Consider the following 26,044-nt stretch of genomic DNA (forward strand, 5'->3'; position numbering starts at 1 on the left):
TATGACGAACGATTTATAAATAATCCTATGCGCTCACACTTAATCTTGTGATTGAGTTCAAACTGGCATTCACGGACAGTGCTTCGGAATAATACACATCGCTCGTATCAAACACCGTTGATATTCGCGGGTGGAACGCATTGGGCCACTTTCTGTCTGAAATACCTTACCACGAAGACTATTTTGACTCGTACGGTAGTCATGTCACAGAATTTAAGAGATTTCTCGTACGTGGATCTACAATCATCAAATACTTTGATTTCAAGCAATGTGTAGCCAATACGTCGTGTATGACTCGTTGTGTAGATATCCATGAGATGACCTTTCACAGAAGGTCAAACTTGGTTTACCACCTTTGAATCTTCGGCAAGAAGGCGAGGACATATCTTCTTCGCCAAGGGAAAAACGAAAATCGCTACGTTACACCGTAAACTCATTCCGTGTGATGATTATGTATGTCAAAAGTTATTCTGTGAAACGATCAGGTAATTATATATTTTAACTCATCGTACCGTAGTCCACCATTTTTGAAAAAAACAAACTGTACGTCGATCAACCGATTTTGCATACTTTGCATTTTAGCGGGGTTTATTACCGCAGTTTTACGGGGTGACTATTGGTTTTTAATATTATTCTCTCTCTCTCTTTTTTTCTTCTACGACAGATGAGCGATTCTGATTGGAGCGATGGAATAAAAAAAATGTACAGACTGCTTGACTCATTGAAAGGATGTAAGAAATGTAAAAATGAACATGTATATATAGAATGAATTATTATTTATTGTTCACTGTTTACTATTATTGACGTTTCCCTTTTCTGTGTTTTTAATCGAATCGTTTATGTACTCGTATTTTTTCGTGTCGTTAAAAATAATTTACTCAAACAAAACAAAGCAAATATGAGGTAAGAAAATATAAACGATGAACAACATATGTATATATATATAGAATGAATTATTTTTATTGTTCACTGTTTACTGTATAATTATTGACTTTTCACTCTTCCGTGTATTTAATCGAATCGTTTATGTACTCGTATTTCTCGTGACGTGAAAAATGAATTTAACAACGCCGCACATTTACATGTATGTACGTATTTTTCGAGGTGTTAAGAAATATTTAATCATGCTAAACATTTATACGCTACGCAACTATTTTCCTTACTCACATCATATGTTTTTTTCGTGGCGTTAAAAAAAATACTCAACCACGCCATGAATGTATACTCCATGTCAATATTTCATTCTTGTTTACTTCTTTTGTGCAATAAACTCCGTTAGTTTTCAAAAATGCCGTGTATTTATTAGTGTGTGTGTGTGTGTGAGAGAGAGCGCCCTCTATGACGCATTCTGAAAAATCTTTCGTCCACGCCTGTCCAATTAAAAAAAATAATTAAAAATAATTAAAAATAATTAAAAAAAAAATAATTAAAAAAAAATGATGGTAATTTATGCAAATGTATTCACGATGACCTCGACACGACCTCGTATTCACATCAATTTTATGTATGCAAATGTATTCACAATATCCCATTGTGACGTCATCCTCATGAAAAATCTTTCGTCCACGCCTGTCCAATTAAAAAACAATTAAAAATAATTAAAAATAATTAAAAATAATTAAACAAAATAATTAAAAAAATTGATGGTAATTTATGCAAATGTATTAAAATATCCCATTGTGACGTCATCCTCATTCAAATTATCCCCTTTACGGCATTGGTCCTCATTTATGCTAATTTATGCACGAATTCCCATTGTGACGTCATTATTTATGCTAAGCTATGCACAGCCTCCCATTGTGACGTCATCCCACCCCGTATTACGTCATCGCATCCGAGTATGAACAGCGCCCTCATGGTCGTACCTATAATGTAACTTAAACTACTGTCTTACCTTGCCCAATAGTTCCGTCTTTCCATCCGACTCTGTGATAAATACGCCAATAGCTGTTCCATTGTCGTACGCTGGGTATGTACCTACGGTTTCATTGACACTGATAGCAGGATCCTGAAGTAAATAAACGATACACTGTGACACCGCCCTCATCGTGTGTGAATGTCAAATGTATTACGTGGCATAGATGCGTTATTAGCCAGGTGCAATCGTTATATAAAGTGGTATTCAAAATGTATAAACGAAAGAACTTCAATGTAGCCACAAAATAGAAAATAGTGCCTACGCCATATCAACCACTTAGGCAAAACAAAACAAAAACAAACAAGTTTTGCTTTTCGTCAGTTTGAAACCTGCGCCTCGCGGTTTTTTTTCGCCAAAAGTTTTGTTGACCCAAACAAGCTTTAATGCATGTTTTCTAAAGTATTATTTAATAAATGTTAAATGTTGAACTTATATTTTTCTGTTTTAGTATTAATTAATCCTAAAAAAAAAATAAAAATAAAAAAAAAAAAAAATAAGAAAAACAGTGTCGCTACATTATTATTTAGTAGTGTGTGCTGCTGAAAGTAAGAAAAATAGTGAGAAAATATGGTTAGCCAAATTAGGTGAGAAAATAATAATAATATTAGTAATGATAATAATAGTAATATTTTGCTCACCAAGGAGATCCTTGTCGTCATCAATTGGCAAAAAGTTTTCTTGAAACAGATTAAGGGTGGACATTTGAAATTAAGGGCCACTCTTTTCACGTACACATGTAACCAGAAATTTGTGGGGTTTTTTTTCTTCAATATACATATCTCTATACGTATTTTAGTGTCACTCTAATACTCATCTTTATTTGGTTCAATATATAGACGCTTATCTGTTTCAAGAGAAAATTATGCCCACCATTTACGACAAAAAGTCCTTACTTGATTTTTGTGAGCGAAAATCTGCTGACCCAAAAAATTTTGCTGACCGAATTTTGCTGACTATTTACCTACCCCGTTCTGCTGATAATGGTGGCATACTACAATAACTCAAATGCCCGGGGTAATGTCCACATTACGTTTTAGAACAGATTAGATTACCTGACATGAACACTTGACAAATTTGTATGTTTACCGTGAATAAATATTGAGAATTGTCGTATACGTAGACACGTTATCACCGAGGTGACTTCGCACTGAGGTGATAAGCATTTCACAAATTTCTCTTACTGATTCAGCACATTTGAGTGATCTGGTACCGGAGTTTACACGGCCATGTTTACAGCTATTATCAACAAATCGACAATGTTGTACCACACGTGTGGTATACAAAAAATATACTTTAAAAAAAGTATAAAACTATTCATATATTTACGATGTTTCATCGTTTGGATAATTTTTGTATGTCGACGGAGATTTCTCAGCGTAAGCCGGCAGTTCACCGGCACATAAACATTAGTACATGGAAGCTAGTTGGCATATACAAAATATTACGCACAGAACTGAGAAAAAATATGAAATATTTGCTTAATGTGTTAGAATCCTCGGGGGCGGACATCCGGGCATTTTCTACCGCCTGGCAACCCTCGCGGTGAAAACAAAGACCAAAAACTCGCAGAAAACGGTACTTTGCGATGGTTGTTGAGAGTCCCCTGAACAGTGTAACAAGATTAGCCCTACGTGTGTAACATATATGAATTTGGTTGTTCGGGATTACTGCAAAGTTCACCGGCTCCACCGTCGTTCCACAGCAGCGCACACAGAGCCCATAGAAATACATGGTACAGTGGTGCGCGTCTTAGCAACGTAGAACGTTCGTGACGTAGCTCCGCCCCCGAGGATACCTTATAAATAAATGCAGCAGTTAAATTGCAAAACTCTATGGCGGCACATTTCTGTTGAATTCTGTTCTGGTCACGAGCCACTAAACCGGGACTTGACGGACCCTGCGTTCGAATATGCTGTTCAAAATACACGGCGCGCGACGCCTGCATGCATTTGAACCGTTCTATTATTACGTTATATTTATTTTGCTAAAACCTTATATTCGTGACAAACGCTAATATCGAGACATGTGACATGTGACATATGCTATGTGCATATGTCATTCGCTCATTTCACAATATCGTGTCCAATGCACATGGTTTTAGTTTCATTTTGATAAATCTAATGTAAAATCTAACTCGGTACTTACTAGAATCGTGATATAACGGGTACCAGTTAGCTTCAATGCGTCAACGAATTCCGGTAAACCATCATATGTTTCTAAGTCATAGGTGAAATCTAATTGTCTCTCCATGTAGTCGATGTCCCCGTATTGGACGTCCTAATATTGGGAGTAGATGGGTGTTAATTACAAACTTTTCTCAATTAAATTACAGCCATGAAGCCAATGATTGGTATCACAGAACGAATAGGTTCGAATAGGTGACGCAATATCCATGTATGACGTCATTCGATACTTACATGTGGGATATCATAATATCTCATTCCTGCTACTACTTCTTTAACTCTATCCAGACTGTTGTAACCATAGCGACTCAGCTGGAAACCCAATGACCAATACGGCGGCATGTATGGTCGACCAATTGCCTAATACAAATAAGTATAAGTAGTAAGAATACGTAGAAAAGTCGTGGGGTTGCGAGTTCTCAGTAACTCAAAATGATCACTCTGTGATTTGAGTGATGTTCATCATCCCGTGACATGTGAATAACATCACCGGTGCACGTGGGTTCAACGTACGTACAGCAACGCACGCCCGGAGTTGGAAGCATCTAGAAAGATCCTTACTATACTAGTATATTACCGTTCACCACAAATAAATTTGACACATTAGTCAGTAAACCTTACCTCGGTATATTGCGAAACTACGTCTCCAACTGTGGGTCCGAGAAACATCCAGAAGTCCAGGACGCCGCCAATCGTTCTGTATGTCAGCGCTGGTAAGGGTTGGACTGTTATGTCTAGACGTGAAAAAGAGTATGCCAGTAAGAACACGACGTACACAATTTAATGATTAGAATGTATACAAAAATATTATATGCAATACAAAAATATTGCGTTACCATGGTAACAAGGATATCGAGTTTCTCATTTAAAGGAATACATTACCCATAGCATTGCTGTTTAGTAGAAATACACCGTGGGCGTTGTGGTCTTCTTCTAATGACATATAGAAGGGGTGAACTCCGTACAGGTTGCCTAGATACTGAAATTAATAAAAACACGACATTTTACTTTACTTTTACCTTCATGTAACAGTGATGGGGCGTCATTGTATTATTGAGACAAGCAAGCGTAGTACGAACTATTTGCTCTGGTGGTCATTTTGTAAAGGAATAAAAGGCCCGGGAGACATTTGTGAGTTTTCACAAATTTCTAGAAAATGTCAAGCTGAAAATTACTGTGAAAACATTTATTCGCTGGATTTTAATTTTGCTATTTTTGCCTAAAAGTAAAATCCGCTAAATTAAATCCCCGTGAGCATATAAAATAACAAGTTTCCCCTGCCACATCGTGAACCTAATGTCCAGTGAAATTGCCCAAAGCATCACAATAGTAAAATTAAAGTCCAGTGAAAATAAATTTACAGTACTAGAAATAATGTGCTCTAGATATTTCGCTCAACATTTGGACAATTGCACTTCTTATTATATACTCGGCGACCATTTTCATTCTGAGACTGATTAATCAATATAATATAAACAAGGATTTAATTTGGTTTGAGTTTATAAATGCACTGTTTAGCAGTATTTCTGTAAACGTAACAGAAGAGAATTATTGCAAAAATAGCTTCCTCTCCCCCATTTGACACGTCTGTGGATGGAGACATATTGGGAAACAACAACTTAATAGACCATATTTACAAATGACCGCCAAGATCTCGTTGAAAGCGTGAAAGCTACGAGAATTGTTTCTGTCCCCTAAATAGTGTTCACTTCTCCACCAATATTGCACACTATTCTTCTTACCATGTGGTATTTAGAGCAAAAGACGCGATGGCGGTAGACAATGGGGTACGATTTGGGTGCCAACAACAAGTGACTTTCTCGCTCTCAATGACTTCTCGGCGGCCATTTGCGAAAAAGGGCTACAATGTGTTAATTATAACGCTCGTCGCCTGGTAGCAAACACTGGTATAGGTACATAAATACTCACCGCTGGTGGTTGATCTCTTGAAAACATTCCCCATGTCAACCAGTTCAAGTCGTGGTGAAATGACTGGTGTTCGTGCTCACCGAATCCATAAATATAATTGGAAGGTAGTCGGGTTGACAGGGAAAGGAACTGGTCGCTATATGTGAACCCTCCAACTGATGTGTTCCATCTAAAGATATAAATGATGAACGCATATTACTACATGTATAGTAATAAAAAAACTCTGAATGTGGCGTCCACAGTCGACGTTAAAGGGCGCCACCACAAGGTAAATTAAATACACGAATTCAATGGATTCATTCTGTGTGAATCGCGTATATAGTATATTTCACATACAGACGGGTAATAGTTATTCTGAAATTTTGTTGATTGAACGTGTCTCATTTTATGGCAATAACAATTTTTCTGTCAGACTGTCTGTTTATATTTCTAACTCAACCCTACCAACCTATGGTATAATTTTCCGCTGCTCGCAGTGCGATAATATTCGGATACGGTGCGTATACTCACAGTGTAACACCGGTATCTACTCGTACTATGGCCATTGAAAACGGTTCTGCCACAAATTGTACGTCATACTTAGGGTTACTTGTCTTGACGGTAGCTGCAGGCATTTCCAGCGGCACTTCAAATCTTGGATTTAACTGACTGTAATACTGAAGGGTGGGAAAACGGACCATGGTTAAAAGTAATCCATAACAATATATTGAGATCAATATTAGTATGCACTATAATGTATTCCCACTATTGAGAAATGACATTAGATTCAATAACTGTAAAACTAAACAAATACAGTGTAATTTTCAAGTTGACATCAGTATTACTATGCACTATATAATATGACCCATGTAATAAGATTGGAGCACTCTTCTCGGAACACGTGACAAATTAAATTTGGGAACCATCAACAGCAGAAACGGTTGTGAGTAAAATGACGGAACGAGTATCAAAAATCGGTCAGTTACTTTGATTGCTAACTGTCCGGTTTACTTGTGAATCCGTAGTTTCTCTGTTGCAAACCGTCCATATTTACTCGAGCAATCAGGCAGTCCCGAAAAGAAGTTAATTTCTTATGATGAACTTTTTAAAAGAAACATTGTTTTCTATTAGCAAGACGCGCGATTACAACCACGTCTTTTATGCAGTATTATCTATCTTAAAAAAAATCTATTGTAAACGTATATATCAGTCAGCCACATATTGGACATTGGTTTCATGGTCTTTACATAGAGATAATAATGATGACCGCCATGATAACGAATCATGTAAAGAGAGACTACAATAACTTAACATATAACAATGGGGTTGGTAACATTCTACCTTAAAGTGTAATCTGTTATCAGTTTGATATTCTAAATCTAATATTAATTCCATGATATCCTTGCCAAACATCGTTGGTTGATCCATACGCTGTAGTCGAACACGGTGACCCCAGGTCATGTTTACCACAGGTCCCACCATTCTATATGCCCCGTAATCTGCGGGGTAGTAGCAATATGGAGGACCGTTGCTGCCAACCGTGTCGTCCCACACGCAGCCCCGGGCAGTACACGACGCTTCGTTGGCACCGTCATCTGGGTGACAGTCAACTCTTTCATTTATCGGAACATAGTTAACTATTGCATTAGAACCACTAACGCCCGCGTCCTCTGAGGTCTGGGAAGTATAGTAGGTGATTGGAACGACAATAGTGGTGACAATAATAGCCGTGCTCAAAGCAGTGACGACAACCGCTGGTAAAACCTGCATCTTGGAGATCTGAGCTGCATAGATCGCGTGATCGAGGGTGCATAATCCGATTGGCTAATACAGGTCATATGGTTTAAGTTAAAGATTGAAAATACTGGTGAACATTGGAGTTGTTCTATCGTTGTTCTATCTTTATAAAGTCACGTAAACAGCAAGTAAAGAATGCATAAACTGCACGAACACCCCAACGAAATACAAACATATATCTGAATACAACACTTTCTTTACACCTCACACTTCTGTCAATGTATTATATGATATTTATAGTTTTGCTGTGTTCTTGTACATTTATTGCCTGCTATGTTTTTCTATGCTTAGTAAACATTGTATATTTACATTTGTACAATCTACAACGATACATCATGTTAATCGAATTTACCCGAAAATATGCATAAAAATATTCCCTCCCTTACAGATATACTAATTTAAAACTGTATGTTAGTTTAGAAAGCAAGCTTTGAATATACTCACTTAAATAAAATCGCGCGAACGCTGCCATTATTTTTTGTAACGTTGCTGCAAGTAAGGGGATTTCGTTACCGTTAATGCGTTTCACCAACTCAACAAACCCCCTCTACCTAGAAATTTGAAACATATTCATACTGTTATGCAAATTATCCTGATAACTACACAAAAAACGGTGAACAAAATGTCAGGAATTCATAGATTATGTTGACACGTGTTTAGGGCACTGTAACATGCTTCGCCGAGAAATTGAAAAAAAAAACAAGATCAAATTGTCAGCGACCGCACGGTGGCGCACTTCAATAAACGAAAAATATAACCCCGAATATCATTATCAATTTTATGTAATCGTAAAGTTTACGCAAATTAACTAAAAATGGTGCATTCGGTATAATGTGTTTAAACCTTAAAATCGAGTCTGAGAAATGGTTAAAACTAAGAAAATACTACATGTAGTTAAATCATCAGAACCCTGATACCATTGGCCGTCATTTATCATGGTTGAATAATAATTTACCATGGTGGGATACCAAATAAAACAATTTATTTGACATTGAATATACGAAAAAAGACCAAATTAAAATATTTTAAATTGAACAAAAACTGTTTCTGAACTTGTTTGGTTCATCATTCACCACGGATTCAAAGCACAATAATAAATTATCAAATTCAATAATTGTGTGTAAAGGGTGTACTATTTAGTATATAAAGGATATTTTATGGATAGTTATTTTAATTTATTCCGATTTTTTGGAGAGAAACAAATGAGAAAATTATTCCACGGGGTTAATCAATCTGATTTTGTATGGCCACGAATTTAATATCCTGTTTATTCATACATATTCGTTTCGCAGCCTCGAAAAGTTAACAACTAACACAATTGGATCTATAATTATATTTACAATATCAAAAATGCATTTATTATATTAATTACTGCTTTTGAAGACAATTGTCACGATGTAAACGTGTTTTTTTTTTCAAAATTCGGCAAAATTGCCACTAAACATTGGTGAAACATTTTTTTGTGAGGTTGGGACAAATTAAAATGAGGTTTGAAATTTATGTGTCTTAATATCACACAAACGACCGGTAATAAACCATTTGTATGTAATACACGTGATACATGCGTTTACAGGTGTGTCTACTATATATTTTAGGGTTAATAAGTAAAATATGTCTGACTCAATTTTCCCGGTCGATTTGAGAGTTCCGATTTCGAATATTTAGGTGTTTATGGGTGCGTTTGGCGCCGATTTCACTTTTTTCGTTGAACTGTTATTTGGTGAGGGGGGTCATCTATTAGAGGGAATATGCCTAACCAACTTTTTCTGGTAAATTTGATAGTACCGGAAATATATGTTATACATGCGTTCAGGGATATACAACGTGCAGCCTCGCTTTTGTCAAATTATCGTAAAGTGAACAACTAATGAATGGAAGATGTTTCTGGTCAATTTTGAGACTATAATTTCATTTGCTCAGTCATTTCATTAGATCTTAATTATGTAAATTATTCTAAGGCGTTCTTTTTAGTTAATATCGTAATAAACAAGTAATGAATGGAACTGTCCATTGCGTAAAAAGCTGCCCCATAGACCTGCAACCTATCGTAGTCAAGTTAACCTGTTTGGAATTATTACGCAAATGTGGCATTATCTTTACGAGTGAACTCAAAGTACAACATAACAATAAATAGCCATAAAGATGCACCATAGACTAGTTGAAGAGTAACGACAATTTGTAAGACCAACTATTTTTTTCGTAAATATGGAGGACACTGATTCCGAAAATATTGAAATATCTAATAAAAATATTACTTATACTTAGTCAGTCTCCGCCCTTGGAAACCTTTACAATATACATAATATATTATATACATATTAAGATACACATATTTGAGAATCTTGTATACATTTGTGAAACAACATATTTCACTGTTTGCCGAGCACTAACATTCTACATGTCCTCTGAGATAATTACGCGAAGTGTTGCACAATAAATTGACAAAAACGAGGCTTTAAACTGAAAATGTAACTTAATGAACCCGTAAACGCCTGCATAACATGCATTGTCGTAATCAGCATATCACCAAATTGAACAAAATAAGTTAGTCTGGTAAATTTTCTCAACGGATGAATCCTTCCCTAGTATTCCTGGTCTATGCTGTTCGAATTTATGTAATTATTCAAGAAATATTGTGTAAAACGACAAACAAGTGGAAAAGTTGGCATAGTTGGCATAGTTTGTGATTGTCGGCCATTATGTCAACAGCGGAAACTGCTTGCTCGGATCAATCTAGATTACCGAGATTTCAATCACATATTCTTTAGAGATAATCACACCGCTTTATTACACGGAACTGACATGATATACAGGATGATATGACGCACTGAAATGAGATGAATTATCTTTATATAAATAGTACAAATCGATAATAAATAATATCACAGACACAGAGTCTGACGCAGTGCTTTGTACAGTTTAAGTACGCTAAGGTCACATAAAATTAAAGTGTCGATGTGGAACTAAGAAACAACAACCCTATATTGATCTTATAAACACCTAATGCAGGTTGAAAATGTATGCTGATATGAATTCTAATATCAAATGTATGCAAAATAGGTCCCAAAGTGAGCTCGTAACTGAAATACTACACACAGTGGTACGATAAATAGTATTGTACTATTGTCCTTATACCATACGTCAAGGCGCAAAGTGCCGTGGTTGGTCGCGAGCTCGAACCTCGACTTGCATAACGGACACCAACTGTCGACAGACACGGAATAAAACATTTGGACACAATATCATGTCGTGACACCTACAATCACTGACATAACACTGCCCGGAACTGTATTCGACACTAATTCAAAATCTGATCCTCAGCACAGTTTACTGTTGCATGGCAACAACAAATAATGACGCGGTCAAGTTGTCCTGCAAATAAATGACATCTTGCTATTCTTATTGTCTCGCCATCCTGACCTTGTGATGTGATAGAACAGAAACTTTAAAGCGCGGTGCTCGTCGCGCAGCGCGTGTTCGAATTTCATCTAAATAAACAATGTATTTTACACGCGTTGTATACGTCGCTATGAGTCCCATATCGAACATGACCGACGCGACGACCACCGCGCTTTAAATTGAATAAACATAACAAATAATCTCGCAAAACTATGAAAGGTCTTACCTTAAATCGAAGTCTATTGTCGGTCTGGTATTCTAGGTCTAAAATGACAGTTTGTTCGTCTTTTCCATACATAGATGGTACATCCATACGAACCAGAGTAACGCGATAACCCCATGCCATGTCTTCCACACTCCCGCTCATTTTATAGGCCCCATATCCAGGCGGATAATAGCAATATGGAACCGTATCTCCGTTCCCAACGGAGTCGTCATAAATGCACCCTCTTTCTTCACAACTATCTTTCGTGACACCATCTTCAGGGTAACAGTCAAATCGTTCGTTTTCCGGCAGTTCTGTAGTTACTTCTGACGAGTCTGAATCTGACGATTCGTAGTCTGGATGTAAAAAATATGTTAACGGGACGACGATAGCTGTAACGATGATTGCCGTGACAATAGCCGTCACCACGATAGCCGTCCTCGTACTCATGTTGGCGATGGAAGTTGCTAAGTGTCACCTTATCCCGCACGTATGTACCGAACGATTGTGACGAACTGCACTCATATGTTACTAACAACAATATATTGGTCAACAAAAGTCCAGATTTACGACCGCCGCACTATCACAAACGTTTATCAGATGCGAAGGTTTTATAGAGAATGCCCGATATGTGTCATGTGTCATGTGATCATGAGTTAATTCATTCGCCGAATTCGAGATAAGCAAAACCTTGTGAAATGTGAATTGTAAACAGCAACAGGAGTATGCAAATATGTAATGCGCATTGCGCGATAACGCTAGGGCAAATCAATATTATATTATAATATCAATTCTGATATGAATCATGTGAATACAGGGCGTTGGTGCGTAGTGACAAACTTAGTAAATATTTTTCCTCGATGAATAAACTTCGAAATACGAAATCAACTATTCATGAATAATGTTACGTTGTTGAATTAATTATTGACAATTTTTTGGGATTGCGTTGAATGCAAAATGGCGACAATGACGTCAAAACATGTAAATTTAGTATTAGGGTTTGGGGGGGGGGAGTATAAAGCACTACTTACTGCATTTTTTTATTTCTTTACCGTACCCTACACCTGCCCCCTGAATCTTAAGACGTGTAATTAATATTTTATTACGTAACGCGTAAAACAAACGTGGGCAATGTTGTAAAAATAATTATGATATTTAACGATATTTATAAGTGATATATTTATATTGTCCATATCCAGTAGTTTACTCAGTTTAATAATTGTTGATATCTCCAGACAATGCTATAAAAATCCCTGTATCTAATCTTATTGATTCACTTAAGCAGAATGAACATTTCACATCCATCCAAATCCATCTGGTTGAATTAACTCCATAATTACTAATTACTAATGTTTCTGTGACTTTTTGACCCAGCAATATCAGATTTATTAAACTATCGCAACAATTTTCATATGTTCATTTCCAAGGTTTTGGAGAGATGGAAATTGTTGCATTAGTTCAATAAATTGTAGGATCACTCATGCCATTACCTCTTTATATCAAAATGTTATTCATAAACTTTTTGACTAGTTTGAGGCGACTCCCTATATATTTTTCTATCGCGTACATTACAAAGAGGAAAAGTGGCAAATCACACAGTGTTACTAGGCAAACAATGCAGTTATTGAGAAAACGGAGTAACTTTAGTCGACCCCTGTGAACTCTATATAACATAGAAGCAGGCAGCCACAGAGTTTTGGTGGAAGATATTAATAAACACATAATTCCACTTAAAACATTAATCAAGTTTCTTTCTGTAAGAGAAATTATGACATCGTTTCAGGAGTTATCATATCCCCAGCTCAGGTGATATAGCTTAATTAAACGATTCACACTATTATACTTAGATGAAGAACTGCAACTAAACTACACAGAACATCAGTAGTGAGCAAATATTAGTCTTGGCGATGATGTATAAGTACGCATGAACTTGACCTCTGCCTTATATCGACACCTTGGAGGTTTAGCTAATGAATTGAAATGCAATATTTCACAAAAAAAAAACACACATTCTATGTCTTAATGTGTCAAAAGATAGTCAAAACCTGTATTGCATTAATGATTTGACTGCGTCACACAGCGGCATAAACAACAAGCAAGGTCGGCTTGAAATCAACAACCACACCTGCGGTGACTGTCAATGACGTAGTATTCTGTATCTCATTACGACATTCGTGAGGAGTTCATCAGTGGGCGATATTTACATTTATTTGGTGGTTGAATAGGTAAATAGAAACTTACAGGACAATGACCAATGATACAGGTATCCATGAATCATTCACAGTTCGTCCTTCAGTTTGACAAAGATGAATCATAGGTCGTTTTAAATGACTTTTGGATATTTAACCTCAGGTCTGCAATTATATATGAAGGATATCTTTCATGTGATCAGTCAATACAGCCCCTTGTGTTATTCATGCATTAACGTCATAACAGTGGCGCGCTTAGACTTGCTTGCAGTCTGTTGCATGTTGCGATTCTGATGAAAAATTCTTGAAAAATAAATATAAATTGCGTAAACGAGGGGTGAACACGAAAAACCGGACATCGCACGTGCCTATTTTTACTTATCTAATGTTCATTTTCTGGACCTGTTCTTTCATTTCATTAATGGCGAGACAATTACAACTATAGTATCTTGGTTTTCTTTAAACTCATAATAGCCTGTGTTCTGATTCGTTGAAACATATTAGAAATGTCAATCATCATAAGCCCGAATCTTGCCAGTAATGTGAGGGCGCTTATACTGATGGTAAGTCTGTTGGGATGTCAGTGAAATTTAAAAAAAATGGTCTGATAATTTCACGCCAGTTTTCTTCAAGTGAAATTGTTGATCGTTAAAACGTCACTCTAATTTGTTCATTGTTATTTGAATGATATTTACGTTGATATGTTTTCAATCAGTACAACAACAATTTTCACTTGCACGTTACGTTGACGTTCAAGTCACCTGTCCACTTAGGCGCAAATTTGTGTCTTTTAATTTGGTGCCGGGTAATTTAATTCCGAAGGAATTAAACGAGAGTAATTTAGAAATTATTATATAATTGCAAATATTTAGCTGACCATACTTTCAGCACATCCAAATCGTTCCTTTCATCTTTATGATCATTCATAAACTTCAAATTTAAAACGGAAACAGGAAGTTTCTATTGACCAAGTGAAATACATCTGAAAGTTTTCAACTTGATCGTATTGTTTTCATTAACCATGTACTACGACTCAAATACATATGGCAGTGCTACATGTAGAGCAAACAACCTAGCATTACGTCATGTAATCTGGAGAAAATGTCCTTGCCTAGACCACGGTTACTACTTTTTTTAGTAACCGTGCTTAGACAATCGTCGCGCCACAACTCATTCGGCGTCCCGTGCTAGACACGTGTGAAATTTGTTTATTTGATTACATGAAATTTTAATGCACACTGCATTGAGAATATACTTCTTTAAAGCGCGGTGGTCGTCACGCAGCGAGTGTTCGAATTTCACGCGTTGTATACGTCGCTTTGAGTGCCATATCGAACAGGACGCGGCGCGACGGCTGCCGCCCTTTAAGTACATATACATTGCTGTATGCGCTAAGTGAAGGTTTGTTCAACTGGCCAATGTAAGTTTATGTATATTATGAATATCATTACAAGCAAACGAACATTGACATAGCAGACAACACGAGATTCAAACTCGCACAAACGACGTACTTAAAACGCCCCCACAATTACTAGATAGAAATACACAAGCTGAATCTCGAACAACAAAAAACATCCTATTTATTTTAATAACTATACACATTCATTACGAACCATTCAGGTTATGATTATGCTTGGGGATCAATAAGAGGTTAATATTGTCTGAGTGGAGAGTGAACAATGCTCTCTACAATTTATATTTTTGAAATTAACAGATAATTTGTAACTTCAATGAAGGAAACTAACATTTAACTGTATGCAATTATATTATTTATGTAAGTAGATTTTACCTTTTACCTTACTGGTGAATTAGTTAAGAGGATTCTGGTAAAATTCAGATAAAAGGTTTGGTAACACACTAAAATATATGTTAAAACAATAATAAATTCAGTAATAATATTCAACTAGTTTAGTCTATTTCATTAATTCTTCTAGACTAGTACAGTACAATTCAAACTCAAAAACAATTCAAAATAGTAAGTAGTTAGGAATGATGATCTTCTAGATATTTGTGTTACATTTACATGTTATATTATAAATTTATTATAATATTAATACACTGACATAACGATTAAATGTTTTAAGCAATATGTGAACACAAATAATCAACACTAATTATTCATTCAAATCAAACCACAAAATGTGTTTGAATAAAATCTATACAGTTATTTTTAATATAAATTTCTGAAATATCTTGTCAAAATCAGTTTTCCTCTTCCAAAAAAAAACGAAAGAATTTCACAATGTCAGACTTATTTGAACTATAGCAAACAAACATTGCCAGTCAAATCCCGGAACAAACTGACATGCAGAGGTTCACTGTGGAATACGTCATTTCCAAGTTTGAATGAAATCTGACCATGCATTTAAAACCAATACGTGTCAAATTATGCACACATTATGCACACTAATATGCAAAATTTACGTTGAGTATTTTAAAAACTTAAGTACAAATTATTGATGCAGAACGATTACACATTGTTCTCCAATGCATGAATTAAAGTTGAATATATTGAAGATACAAATGAAATTTGGTTACAACTTAAAACTGTTACACAAATCAAAGTAAGTCGCATTGTTCATCTCTCTAATAACCAAAAAACAGCCTTAATAAAAAAGACTCCGGCCGTGAGCTGAGAGTATTGGTTGCACGAGGTACTAATAAGGAATATTGTTTACTATATTAGTAGCGCATCTCTAGTACACACCAAGTAAAAATTGCAATTATTGCATACAAAAGAGAAAACACGACATTTAAAAATATACAAACAATGATCAGGGTGGTTCAAAGTTGCTATGGTATAACAATCATCATTGAAATCATGACAATATATAATGACAAGATATTTCGGTTCATATATCATGTCAGGCAACATATATACATATAAATTGATCAATTTATGCAAATTGGGTAATTATTAAGCACATATTGAACCCTAAAAAACGTATATGGCTTATTCAGGGACACCTATGTACTAATTTGGAATCTGATGGGTGGTTGTTGATATATTGATAGAGCAGACAGACATAAAAACATGCATACAGACAGATACACTAACTACAAAGACTCCTATTGTGTGTTTCGCACAATGTAGTAAAAAAACACAATGATTTGTTGTTTGGTAAAAATTGGAATTGAATTAATAGTATAATAGAAATAAAAATACACATACAAATTTAATAAAAAATCTTGTAAACTGAAACATTGAAACATGATTGATTATTGATAATATAACAAAAAAGACCTCCATATAATTACACATATTTCGATTAACAATTAAAAAATAAAAAGAATATATAACGTACAGTAAATACTGTCATCGTAGCAGTAAAGTGCCAAATTTGCAGATTCTGATTATAAATTGACAAAAAACTAAGCGATATTGAAATGTCAAATCTAACATATTACTTAGTAGTTATAACAACATTTTAAATCAATTATTGTTTAACAGAATGCGAAAGTCAAATTTGAAAATTGGTAGATAAAAGCCCAAAATATATTTACTATTGTCGGAAATATAGTATTACCTACAATGCAGTTGAACCATGAAGAAGTACTCCATGGAAAATATAATGAATTTATGGGAGGTTTTCAAAATATAATTCTGTAGCATTCGACGGTATTGGCACTTAAGGTCATTAAACCTGTTTTCTCCATCATGCAGTCAATTCCGTTTGAATTTGTGATATAACAACGTAAACTATCTTTATCTTGCCGTTTACGTGATAAGAAATGTAGAGGCAGTTTGTGTAACTTTATTCTTAGGTCGGTTTTCTCAAGTCTTGGACGATTTGGGGGTAAACGTCGTTCATGAATTTCAAAAAGAGGGTTGAGCAGTTTCTTCAAAGGATCATGTATTTTGTCGTGTTTCTTCCATGCACACTTGCTCATTACTAAATGTCTGGCACACTTGTCACATTGGTACGCTTCTTTAGTATTTCCTTGCATGTGACGTTTTAGATTTGTTTTATCTTCAAAGGAAATCCCACATTCTCGACATTGGTACAATGACGGTATATTCGAACATGCGTGTCGCTTCAAACTATCACTATCTGGAAATTTTGTACCACATTTTTTGCACACCCGTGGTGTTGCTCGGTTGTGTATTTTCAAATGATTCACAAGAGATTTCCGCCATGCATATGATTTTTCACAATGTTCACATTGGTATACTGGCTGCTGCTCACCGGTATGAAGAAGCATATGCCGCTTTAAAGATTCTGATTCAGAAAATGATTTATCGCATTCATTACACGGGTGAAGTTTCACACCAGTATGTTTTTGCATATGTCTCTTGATACCTATCTGATGATTGAAACCTTTGCCACATACCTCACATTTGTATGGTGTTTCATCACCGTGTATTTGCATGTGTTTCTTCAAATAGTCTTTGCGACGTAGGTGCGTTTCACAAATTTGACATTTGTATGTCTTTACTCCAGGGTGGAGTTTCATGTGATATTTTAAACTTTTGCTGCAGGCAAATTTGACGTCACATTGGTGACACTTAAATGGTTTTTCGCCGGTATATGTTCTCAAGTGGCTTAGCAAGCCGGACTTACGTCTGAATCTCCGACAACAATTCAAGCATTGGTGTGTTTTTTGATTTTCAGGTGTGTGCATTTTTTGGTGTCGTTGAAGATATTCTTCCGACTTGAACATCTTCTTACATTCTTTATATTGGTGAATTTTATACCTACTGTGAGTTTTTAAATGTACATTAAGACAAGATGACTGAACAAATCTTTTCTCGCATAAATCACATTGGTAAGGTTTTTCACCTGTATGTGTACGCATGTGTTTTTTTAGATCATATTTTCTAGAAGACCTGTGCCCACATGTATCACACTTGTAAGGCTTCGAGTGTGTATTCATGTGGGCATTTAACTTGTGTTTTAGAAGAAAGGTCTGTCCACACTGTTCACATTTATATTGTCCTTCTGTAGCTGAATGCACACTTTCAACATGTTTTTTTAGAGAATTTAATGAGGAGTACGAAATTTCACATTGACCACACGTAAATGGTTTTTCTCCAGTGTGTGATCTCAGATGAATTTTCAAACTTTCATTTCTCTTAAAACTCTTATAACATTGGTCACATTTGAAGGGTCTCACGTCACTATGTATTTGCATATGTTGTTTCAACACATCATTTGTTGTGAATCTTTTGTCACATTGATTACATCTGAATGTTTTATCCCTGTGTATCGTGTTATGTTTGTTAAGGCTTACCCTTGTGAGAAATACCTTCCCACAAATTTTACATGCGTACGCGTCAGGGTCGGTGTGCTTCACCATATGTCCCTTATATTGTTTCTGCCACCTAAACGCATCTCCGCAAATTTCACATGTGAATGGCTTCTCACCGGTATGTGACCGCATATGGGATTTGAGATTACTTAATTGTGTGCAACACTTATCACAATAGTTGCATTGATAGGGTTTTTCTCCAGTATGACCTCGCATGTGAATTGCCAATTCAACAACTTTTTTCCCACATTCTTTACATTGGGCATATTTTTTTACCCTTTTCTTGAATGTTGCAGGTTTTTCCAAACATAGTTGTTTATCTTCTTTCTGGTTCGATCCTCGAAATTCTTGTCTGATATTCATGGTTAGGTATGATATTTTCAAATGTCAGACAATATAAATACGTATCTATAATGAGAACAAAAAAGTATTATGACATTAATGTCAACAGCATTATCTTTACATTTGAAAAATGTTGGCTTTCAGAGAAGTGTTATTGTCAAGTGCTATAGCAGATTCTTTCAATTTTCTCTTGACAAAACAATGTCAAACTGCTGATATGTTTATGAATACGACTATGTAAAGTTCACTTTGCTCCAGTGCCTGCATTAACAAGAACTCAGTGGCGGATCCAGGGGGGGCATGCCCCCCAAACGCATGACGATTCATATCATCTGGATTACGCATAGCTTCTCTGCGATTTTTCCTCCGTATATCTTAAGCGAAGCTTGCCCTCCCAATACATTTTGCTGGATCCGCCACTGCAAGAACTTTGGGGGGGGGGAAATGAAAAAAAAAAAACTATGCAATTAGAGAGGATTATCTAAAATGTTTATCATATAGGACATTTGGATGTTCAAAATCGCCATAAATGTGATACGTGTAGGCGAACTGAATCTGCTCAACTTAAAAAAGTAGTTGGTGAATTCTCTATTCCTTTACACATGGAATTTGTAAACTCAAGTGACTTAATTGCTCTGCCCATATGAATATGAACAGGTATATAGTTTCATAGCCAATTGGCTGAATTTCGAATCATTTTCTGTAACAAAGTTGCTAAGTCTTGTACAAGAAATGCTTGGTAACACAAACAGATTAAACCAACATGGCAGCCAGTCACTCTCTATCATATCACTGAACGAGATTGTGTTATGCTTCGTTTATTTACTTGGTAAACTATCCCGTAATGTGGTTACGTGAATAATTATCATTCGGTTTAGTTCGGAAACGGTCGCAGTTTTACCGAAATAAATTGATATCAACTGCACATGCGTAGTTCAAAAGCAGCATGGCGTGTAGCCTAACAGAGGACCACATATTGACGGAATATTACTTTAACAGAAGATTACTTTTCCCCGCAGATGCTAATTAAAACAGGAATCACACAACATAAGCCAATCACAGATGATTGTACCAATTAAAAGTTCTTTGTTTTTGTTTGTTTTGAAACGTCTTTGATGGTGGCAATACATTTTACTAATGAGGTCAAAACTTGAAGTCAGATTATGAACTTGTTTAGTGGTATTTCCCGACATCGGTCAATATATTTTGATACTTGTGTATACATATTATATAGTCAGTGGGTGGTATTCGTACAAGACTGTCACTAATAGTCTTCTTGAGTTTTACATGAATTGATAGGGACACGCTGATTGGGGCATTTGAAAACTAATGAATATTACAATGTAGGATTATTTCAAAGTTTTCTTGACGTAACCTCAGATGTCGCAATGAGACCGGGGTTTTACGACAATGAATCAAGCATGCTGTAGCAATTCAACATTCTCCTAGTAACGATAAATTTAACATCAGAATCGACACGATTTAAGTCTAAATGCACTGAAAGACTAGATGGTATTACATACCTGGTAAAATTCACAGGATCTTCAGACTGAATTCTTTGTCTTTTGTGATTTTTTTCGTTTTCTCGCAGACACAGATCTCAAACAGTGCTACAATACGTCGGAAGTGAAAGACTCGCTGAGGCCTCTGAGATGATGAGTAACGGGATAGATGTGAACACTGGCGGCGCTCTAACGATAGTTCAGTGTTCGCGGTCTGTTAAATAAAAGCAAAAATATTATCACGTTTTATTGTTTTAAAAGTGTACATAATTTTTGATTAAACACGGGCCAACGTCTTTTGTTTTACTGGCACAGATAAATTGGGGGAAGCGAGAATAACTGTTTGAATTTAGGTAGAGGCCTACTCTTGTATGCAAATAACCAGAATTAATCAATTTTTTAATAAAGTGTATTAATTATCGAGTGATCGTTGTATATTAGTGGATAGTGACCATTTCGTCAGAATTATAACATTTTTACGATAGGTTCACATGGCAGAGACTGGATACTTACTGGAATACCAAATATGCTAAACAACTGTACTGTAAATGATGGGACACTTTTTGTAAAGTTTTCCTGTCCATGGATTTTTTCTGAAAATAACGATTTTCGAAAAATATTAGAACAAGTTTCTCGTGACATGTCTCTGTAACACACACAAGAAAGCCATTTCCTGGTGCCATGAGTCCTCCATTATTTTACAAAATAAACCAATGAACATTGTCACGTGATTTATAACCAGCGTTTTCAGAAACTATGAGTAGACTTCTACTGTAAAGCATTATAATTATTATTAAATAATTATTATTTCTCGGAATCTCGTCGAACGATTTTTACCATTGAAACTGATTGTAAATGGCTCAAACCATCGCTATTTTCATGATTATTTGACACATTTTAGTAGGAAAGATATGTTTTATTTGAATATTTGTGAGCAATAACATAAAACAAATCCATATGTTCAAGATCAAGGAAATCTGCAGACAAGTCTTAATTGTAGCCTTGCTGTTGTCATCTCAGCGTGCGTTGGGTACGGTGAAATGTTAGAGTAAGCAGCGTGAAAAAAACTGAAGAAAACCTGTTAGCAAAGCCAAAACACGCCGTTTCTGCTAACTAGCTACCCCATGTTTACTGACAGAGAGCGCTAGTTCCCATTTGCGCCGTTCGGACATTCTTCTCTATTTCGTGATTGACTGCTTAATTAATTTAAATACTACTGTATTAATTTCCTGGGTGTAACTCCAATTCTGAAAAAATCGTGGAGTTCTCTTGAAGTTGTGAAACAGTCCAATTCATCTTCATATATTATTAAATTATTTCAGAGTGATGAAGACCGTGACGTCACAGTGTACACTGTTTTTCTAATATACATTGAACACTCATTTTAAATGTTAATATTACAATTATGATGAATTGAATTGAGTATATTGCAGACAAGTAAACGAGTGTACTTTGCTGCTCATCGTGAAACTTGGTATAAGTAATTACTGATTCTGATCAGAGAAGACAAGATGTGTAAATGTCGTGCTTATCTGTTAACATTAACCCTACCAATATATACTGAACATGACAATTAAACTGTGCACATTACCTGGTAGTGTATAACAGTTGTCAAAAGCAGTCAACAACACTGTTCGTGCAAAATAGCTGGCAAGCGGGCAGGAAAAACCCTACCGCATTGGCTGGGGGGGGGGTCGCCACACAATTTGAGTAAACAGGTGGGGGAACTTGTTTTTAATAACCGTTTGTTTAATTTTAGATGATAACAATAGTATAGTTTCAACAGCTTGTCGTGGATACTAGACTAAATACAAGTTACACGAAAACAAAACAATCACCAAAGTCAATGAAGGTGACGGGAGGTTGCCATCACTGCGAATTTAGTCAAATGTACTGAAGGAATAGTCCTAGACTGGCCCAGCCTCGGTGATTTTTTTTACAGATAAATTATAATAATAAAAAATTTGAAGAATATAGTTTTGCGAAATTTGGGATGATTGCGCGTTAACAGGGGATTTCGCGTTAACACCCCATTTCGCGATATTTGTATTTAATTTAAACTTTAAAATGAAATAAATTGCCCAGACTGTGCCAATCTAGAATAGTCCGTAGCAGTTTGAATCTACTGTCAGAAATCGTGTCGTGGCAGCCGGGATCCAGTGATAGTCGTAATCTATAGCGAAGTCACGACCCATGAAGAATGCTCGATTGTGTCCTGATTTTTAAAAACTAGGATCCTGTTTTGATCACGATTGTTTTGCACGACTGTGAAAGAGGTAAACAGATAACGATTAGTATATTTAATCTTTTAATGTCACACCAGAGCGTGTAGTCAAAATCGCATATTTGTCTTATCATGTTTTCGTGTTTTTTCCGACATTGTTTTTATAATAATAACTTTATTACACAACCAAAACCTTCAGGGGGTTTAGTATGGTAAAAATAACAAATAACAAAAGACTAAAATGATAAAACTAACTAAATAAAAGTAAAACATTAATAGGATAAAATAGAAAAAAATAAAGTATAAAATACTAAAACATTGCATAGAAAAGACATTGGTTCTCTCATTGATGCGTATTTACATAATTAAGTATTTCCATTAAATAATGTATTTTTCAAAAATTTTGGAAAGGGCAAGATCATGTTTCATTATTTTAAGAAAAACATCTTTATTAATGTACTTGTGAAGTTTGATTTTGATCTGTCCAAGCATGTGTGAGATACTGCTGAATACGAACAGGACGCACGGGCACGGGGAATTCAATCCAAAAGTCCCCGTTTCCGTGCTGCGTCCGCACTAACCATCATTGCTTGACAACAGGCCTCGGACGCGAATGTTCGCTCGAATATTGGGGTTTTTTAAACAATATTGATCACCCATTGCCATATTGAGCGAAAGTCTATGGCGAGATAATGTGTGAGGCGAAGACGAACGTATTTCATGAATATAACATATTGGTCCCTGCAAATATGTTTGTATATGGTTATACATCGGTGTTTTCGTAACGTACTGTACTTACGGTACCATTCGATGTGCCAGAAATGCTGTTTACCATGCAGTATAAGACTAAACTTATTTTACTCGTGGCAACATAGTCTATTTAACATCTAAATATACACGAGTTAAGTTTACAAGTACTAAAAGACTTGGTGGTATATATACCTGATTAAATTCACTTGATCCTCAGCTCTGATTTTTTCTTCTTTCGTGCCTTCTGTTTTTGGAGTGCTACTTCGAGACGTCGAGAGTGAAAGATACTTTGACGATGCCTCTGAGAAGAAGAGTGACGTCATTAAATTCGGGGCCTTGTGAGTATGGGGCGAACTCAGATGTGAACACTGGTGGCGTTCTAACGATAGTTCGATTCAATAAAACTCGCAACGAGTCTAAAACTTTGACCCGACTTTTACAATGTGCGGGGCAGCGTCAGCAGGGAGTGGTGATCATCGTCGATCTTGTTTGGTAACTGCGATTGAAACACTTCACAAAGTCGCCAATGACGTGGTGAATCTATTTGCCGAGCTGTGAAGACCAAACAAGCTGTGGCAATGTACAAACTATTTCCAGTTACAAGTTATATTTCCAGTTACCGCCACAGATTTTGCCAGCGCCTTTGGGACTCTTGCGACGCGACAGGTCTTTGACAAAATTGAAAAAAAAAAAAAAAAACTTATTTCTTAACTTACGGAAAAACCGATATCAAACTTACTCCTAGTTTTTTTTACTGTTCAATATACCGGTAATACAACGATTAGCAACTGCCATTTACTTTTCCATGTAATTTGCGTATTTAAATAAACTTGTTGTTTTAAATGTCGTACTATATAAGATGCAATTCTATTCGTGTATTTATTTTTTATTTTTGTTTATTTGGGGCTCAAATACGTTTAAATCCTATAGTTTTGGTTCAAGTTTTTCATCCTCTTTTAATAGCATCTACGTGTAAACCTCTTTAAGGTTTATGAAACTCTCCGTGATTGGTCACGTGGTTTTACTCCGATCTGTGAGTTCTTGTAAACAGGATGTAGTTTTACGGATTCCATACTTATTCGATTATTATGAAAGTTGCCATGTTCTATCTTTATACCGAATTCCTTCAGACAGCAAACAAATGATTCATGTCAATTACTAACCCTCCTCCTTGCAATGGTCACGTGGTACATTTCCCAACGTTAATGCGACACTGACGTTCCGGGCGAATGAATTTTCAGTTAGTTTCTTTGGCCTCTCTGTTTCTATTTTTACTGCTTCACATTTACTAATTACTACGTAACAAATTCGTTTACATTTATTAACAAGAAAACATGTATTTATCAACGACTTGGCTTGTTATTGAATGCGGGTCAAATTAACACGCCCTTAGGGAGGACCAATGTCTGCATTGGCAGGTTTACCAGCACAATATACTACCTGCATTTGTACGATTGGGTTTTGATTCGCACTGATTCTGTATGAATTAATGGGGCTACATACAGGTAATGATGGAGTCAATAACCGTTTAGTTCGAACACAAATTGCAGGCATCAGTTTTTATCCGGGGTTTTATACAAATAGAAACATTGTTACATTATGTCACGCAGTGGAGGAAACAATCATAATATTATTATTACTTTACGCTCACTGTAACCACCAATTGTAACTACCTCGAATGGTGTTTTCGCCCTGCTCAATTTATTTCAGCAAACATATCACTGTTATTTAAAGTGTTTTAAATTAATTTGATGGGATCTATTTGTTGCGTTCATGGCAGTAAATCGGCCAATGATTGAAGAAACCCCGCAGGGATCCATGGGTAATGGGCGTTACCAAACTCTACTGCGAAAGAAAGCATCTTCTTTGGATTCTTACTGGATAAATGTTTTATAATTTTATATAAATGTTCAAAAAACAAATTTACGCCATCATAAAATCCAGTGTATGACAGTATTATATTTGAATTCAGTACTGAGGGCCACCGGACCCATATGTCACTGGTATTATAAAACAAAACAAGAATTATGATGTTATTTTTAGGGGTACCAGTGTTGATTTTACCTATATTAACGTATGGGTCTGAAATTTGGGGATTTCAAAAATATGAGTGACTAGAAGGTGAAGTTAAGTCTACCTTGCAACTAGAAAATTTCTTTACATCTGTAAAAATGCCTTATCGAGTGAGGCATGGTGTTATTGGTGGAGATCAACCTATTTTATGACAGAGAAGACGAAGTTGAACATTTATTTGACCTTCTTTTGGTATGCATATTCTATCAAGAATTTCGGATTATATGCTTACACCATACTTGGCCAAATTTGAGCCAACCGTGAGATTAGAAAATGGATTAACATAGAGTAATTATGTCTTAGA

General features: G+C 35.8%; 1 protein-coding gene and 1 non-coding gene across 2 annotated transcripts in view; both read right to left on the minus strand.

Annotated features, from left to right (window-relative positions):
- Window positions 1–11,985, minus strand: part of LOC102801232 (sucrase-isomaltase, intestinal-like) — a 31,120-nt gene extending 19,135 nt beyond the window's left edge. Inside the window, exons 1-8 of the mRNA XM_085502268.1 lie at window positions 11,432–11,985; window positions 6,541–6,686; window positions 6,027–6,199; window positions 4,984–5,073; window positions 4,723–4,835; window positions 4,336–4,461; window positions 4,064–4,195; window positions 1,895–2,008 (exon numbers count right to left, since the gene is read on the minus strand). Of these exons, the coding sequence (XP_085358394.1) occupies window positions 1,895–2,008; window positions 4,064–4,195; window positions 4,336–4,461; window positions 4,723–4,835; window positions 4,984–5,073; window positions 6,027–6,199; window positions 6,541–6,686; window positions 11,432–11,860 (1,323 nt within the window). The 5' untranslated portion in view covers window positions 11,861–11,985. The remainder of the gene's footprint in view (window positions 1–1,894; window positions 2,009–4,063; window positions 4,196–4,335; window positions 4,462–4,722; window positions 4,836–4,983; window positions 5,074–6,026; window positions 6,200–6,540; window positions 6,687–11,431) is intronic.
- Window positions 1–26,044, minus strand: part of LOC100369945 (uncharacterized) — a 130,016-nt gene that overhangs the window by 77,234 nt on the left and 26,738 nt on the right. The window lies entirely within an intron of this gene.

This window comes from Saccoglossus kowalevskii, chromosome 8 (genome assembly GCF_978046115.1).
Source record: "Saccoglossus kowalevskii chromosome 8, keSacKowa6.1, whole genome shotgun sequence".
Lineage (NCBI taxonomy): Eukaryota > Metazoa > Hemichordata > Enteropneusta > Harrimaniidae > Saccoglossus > Saccoglossus kowalevskii.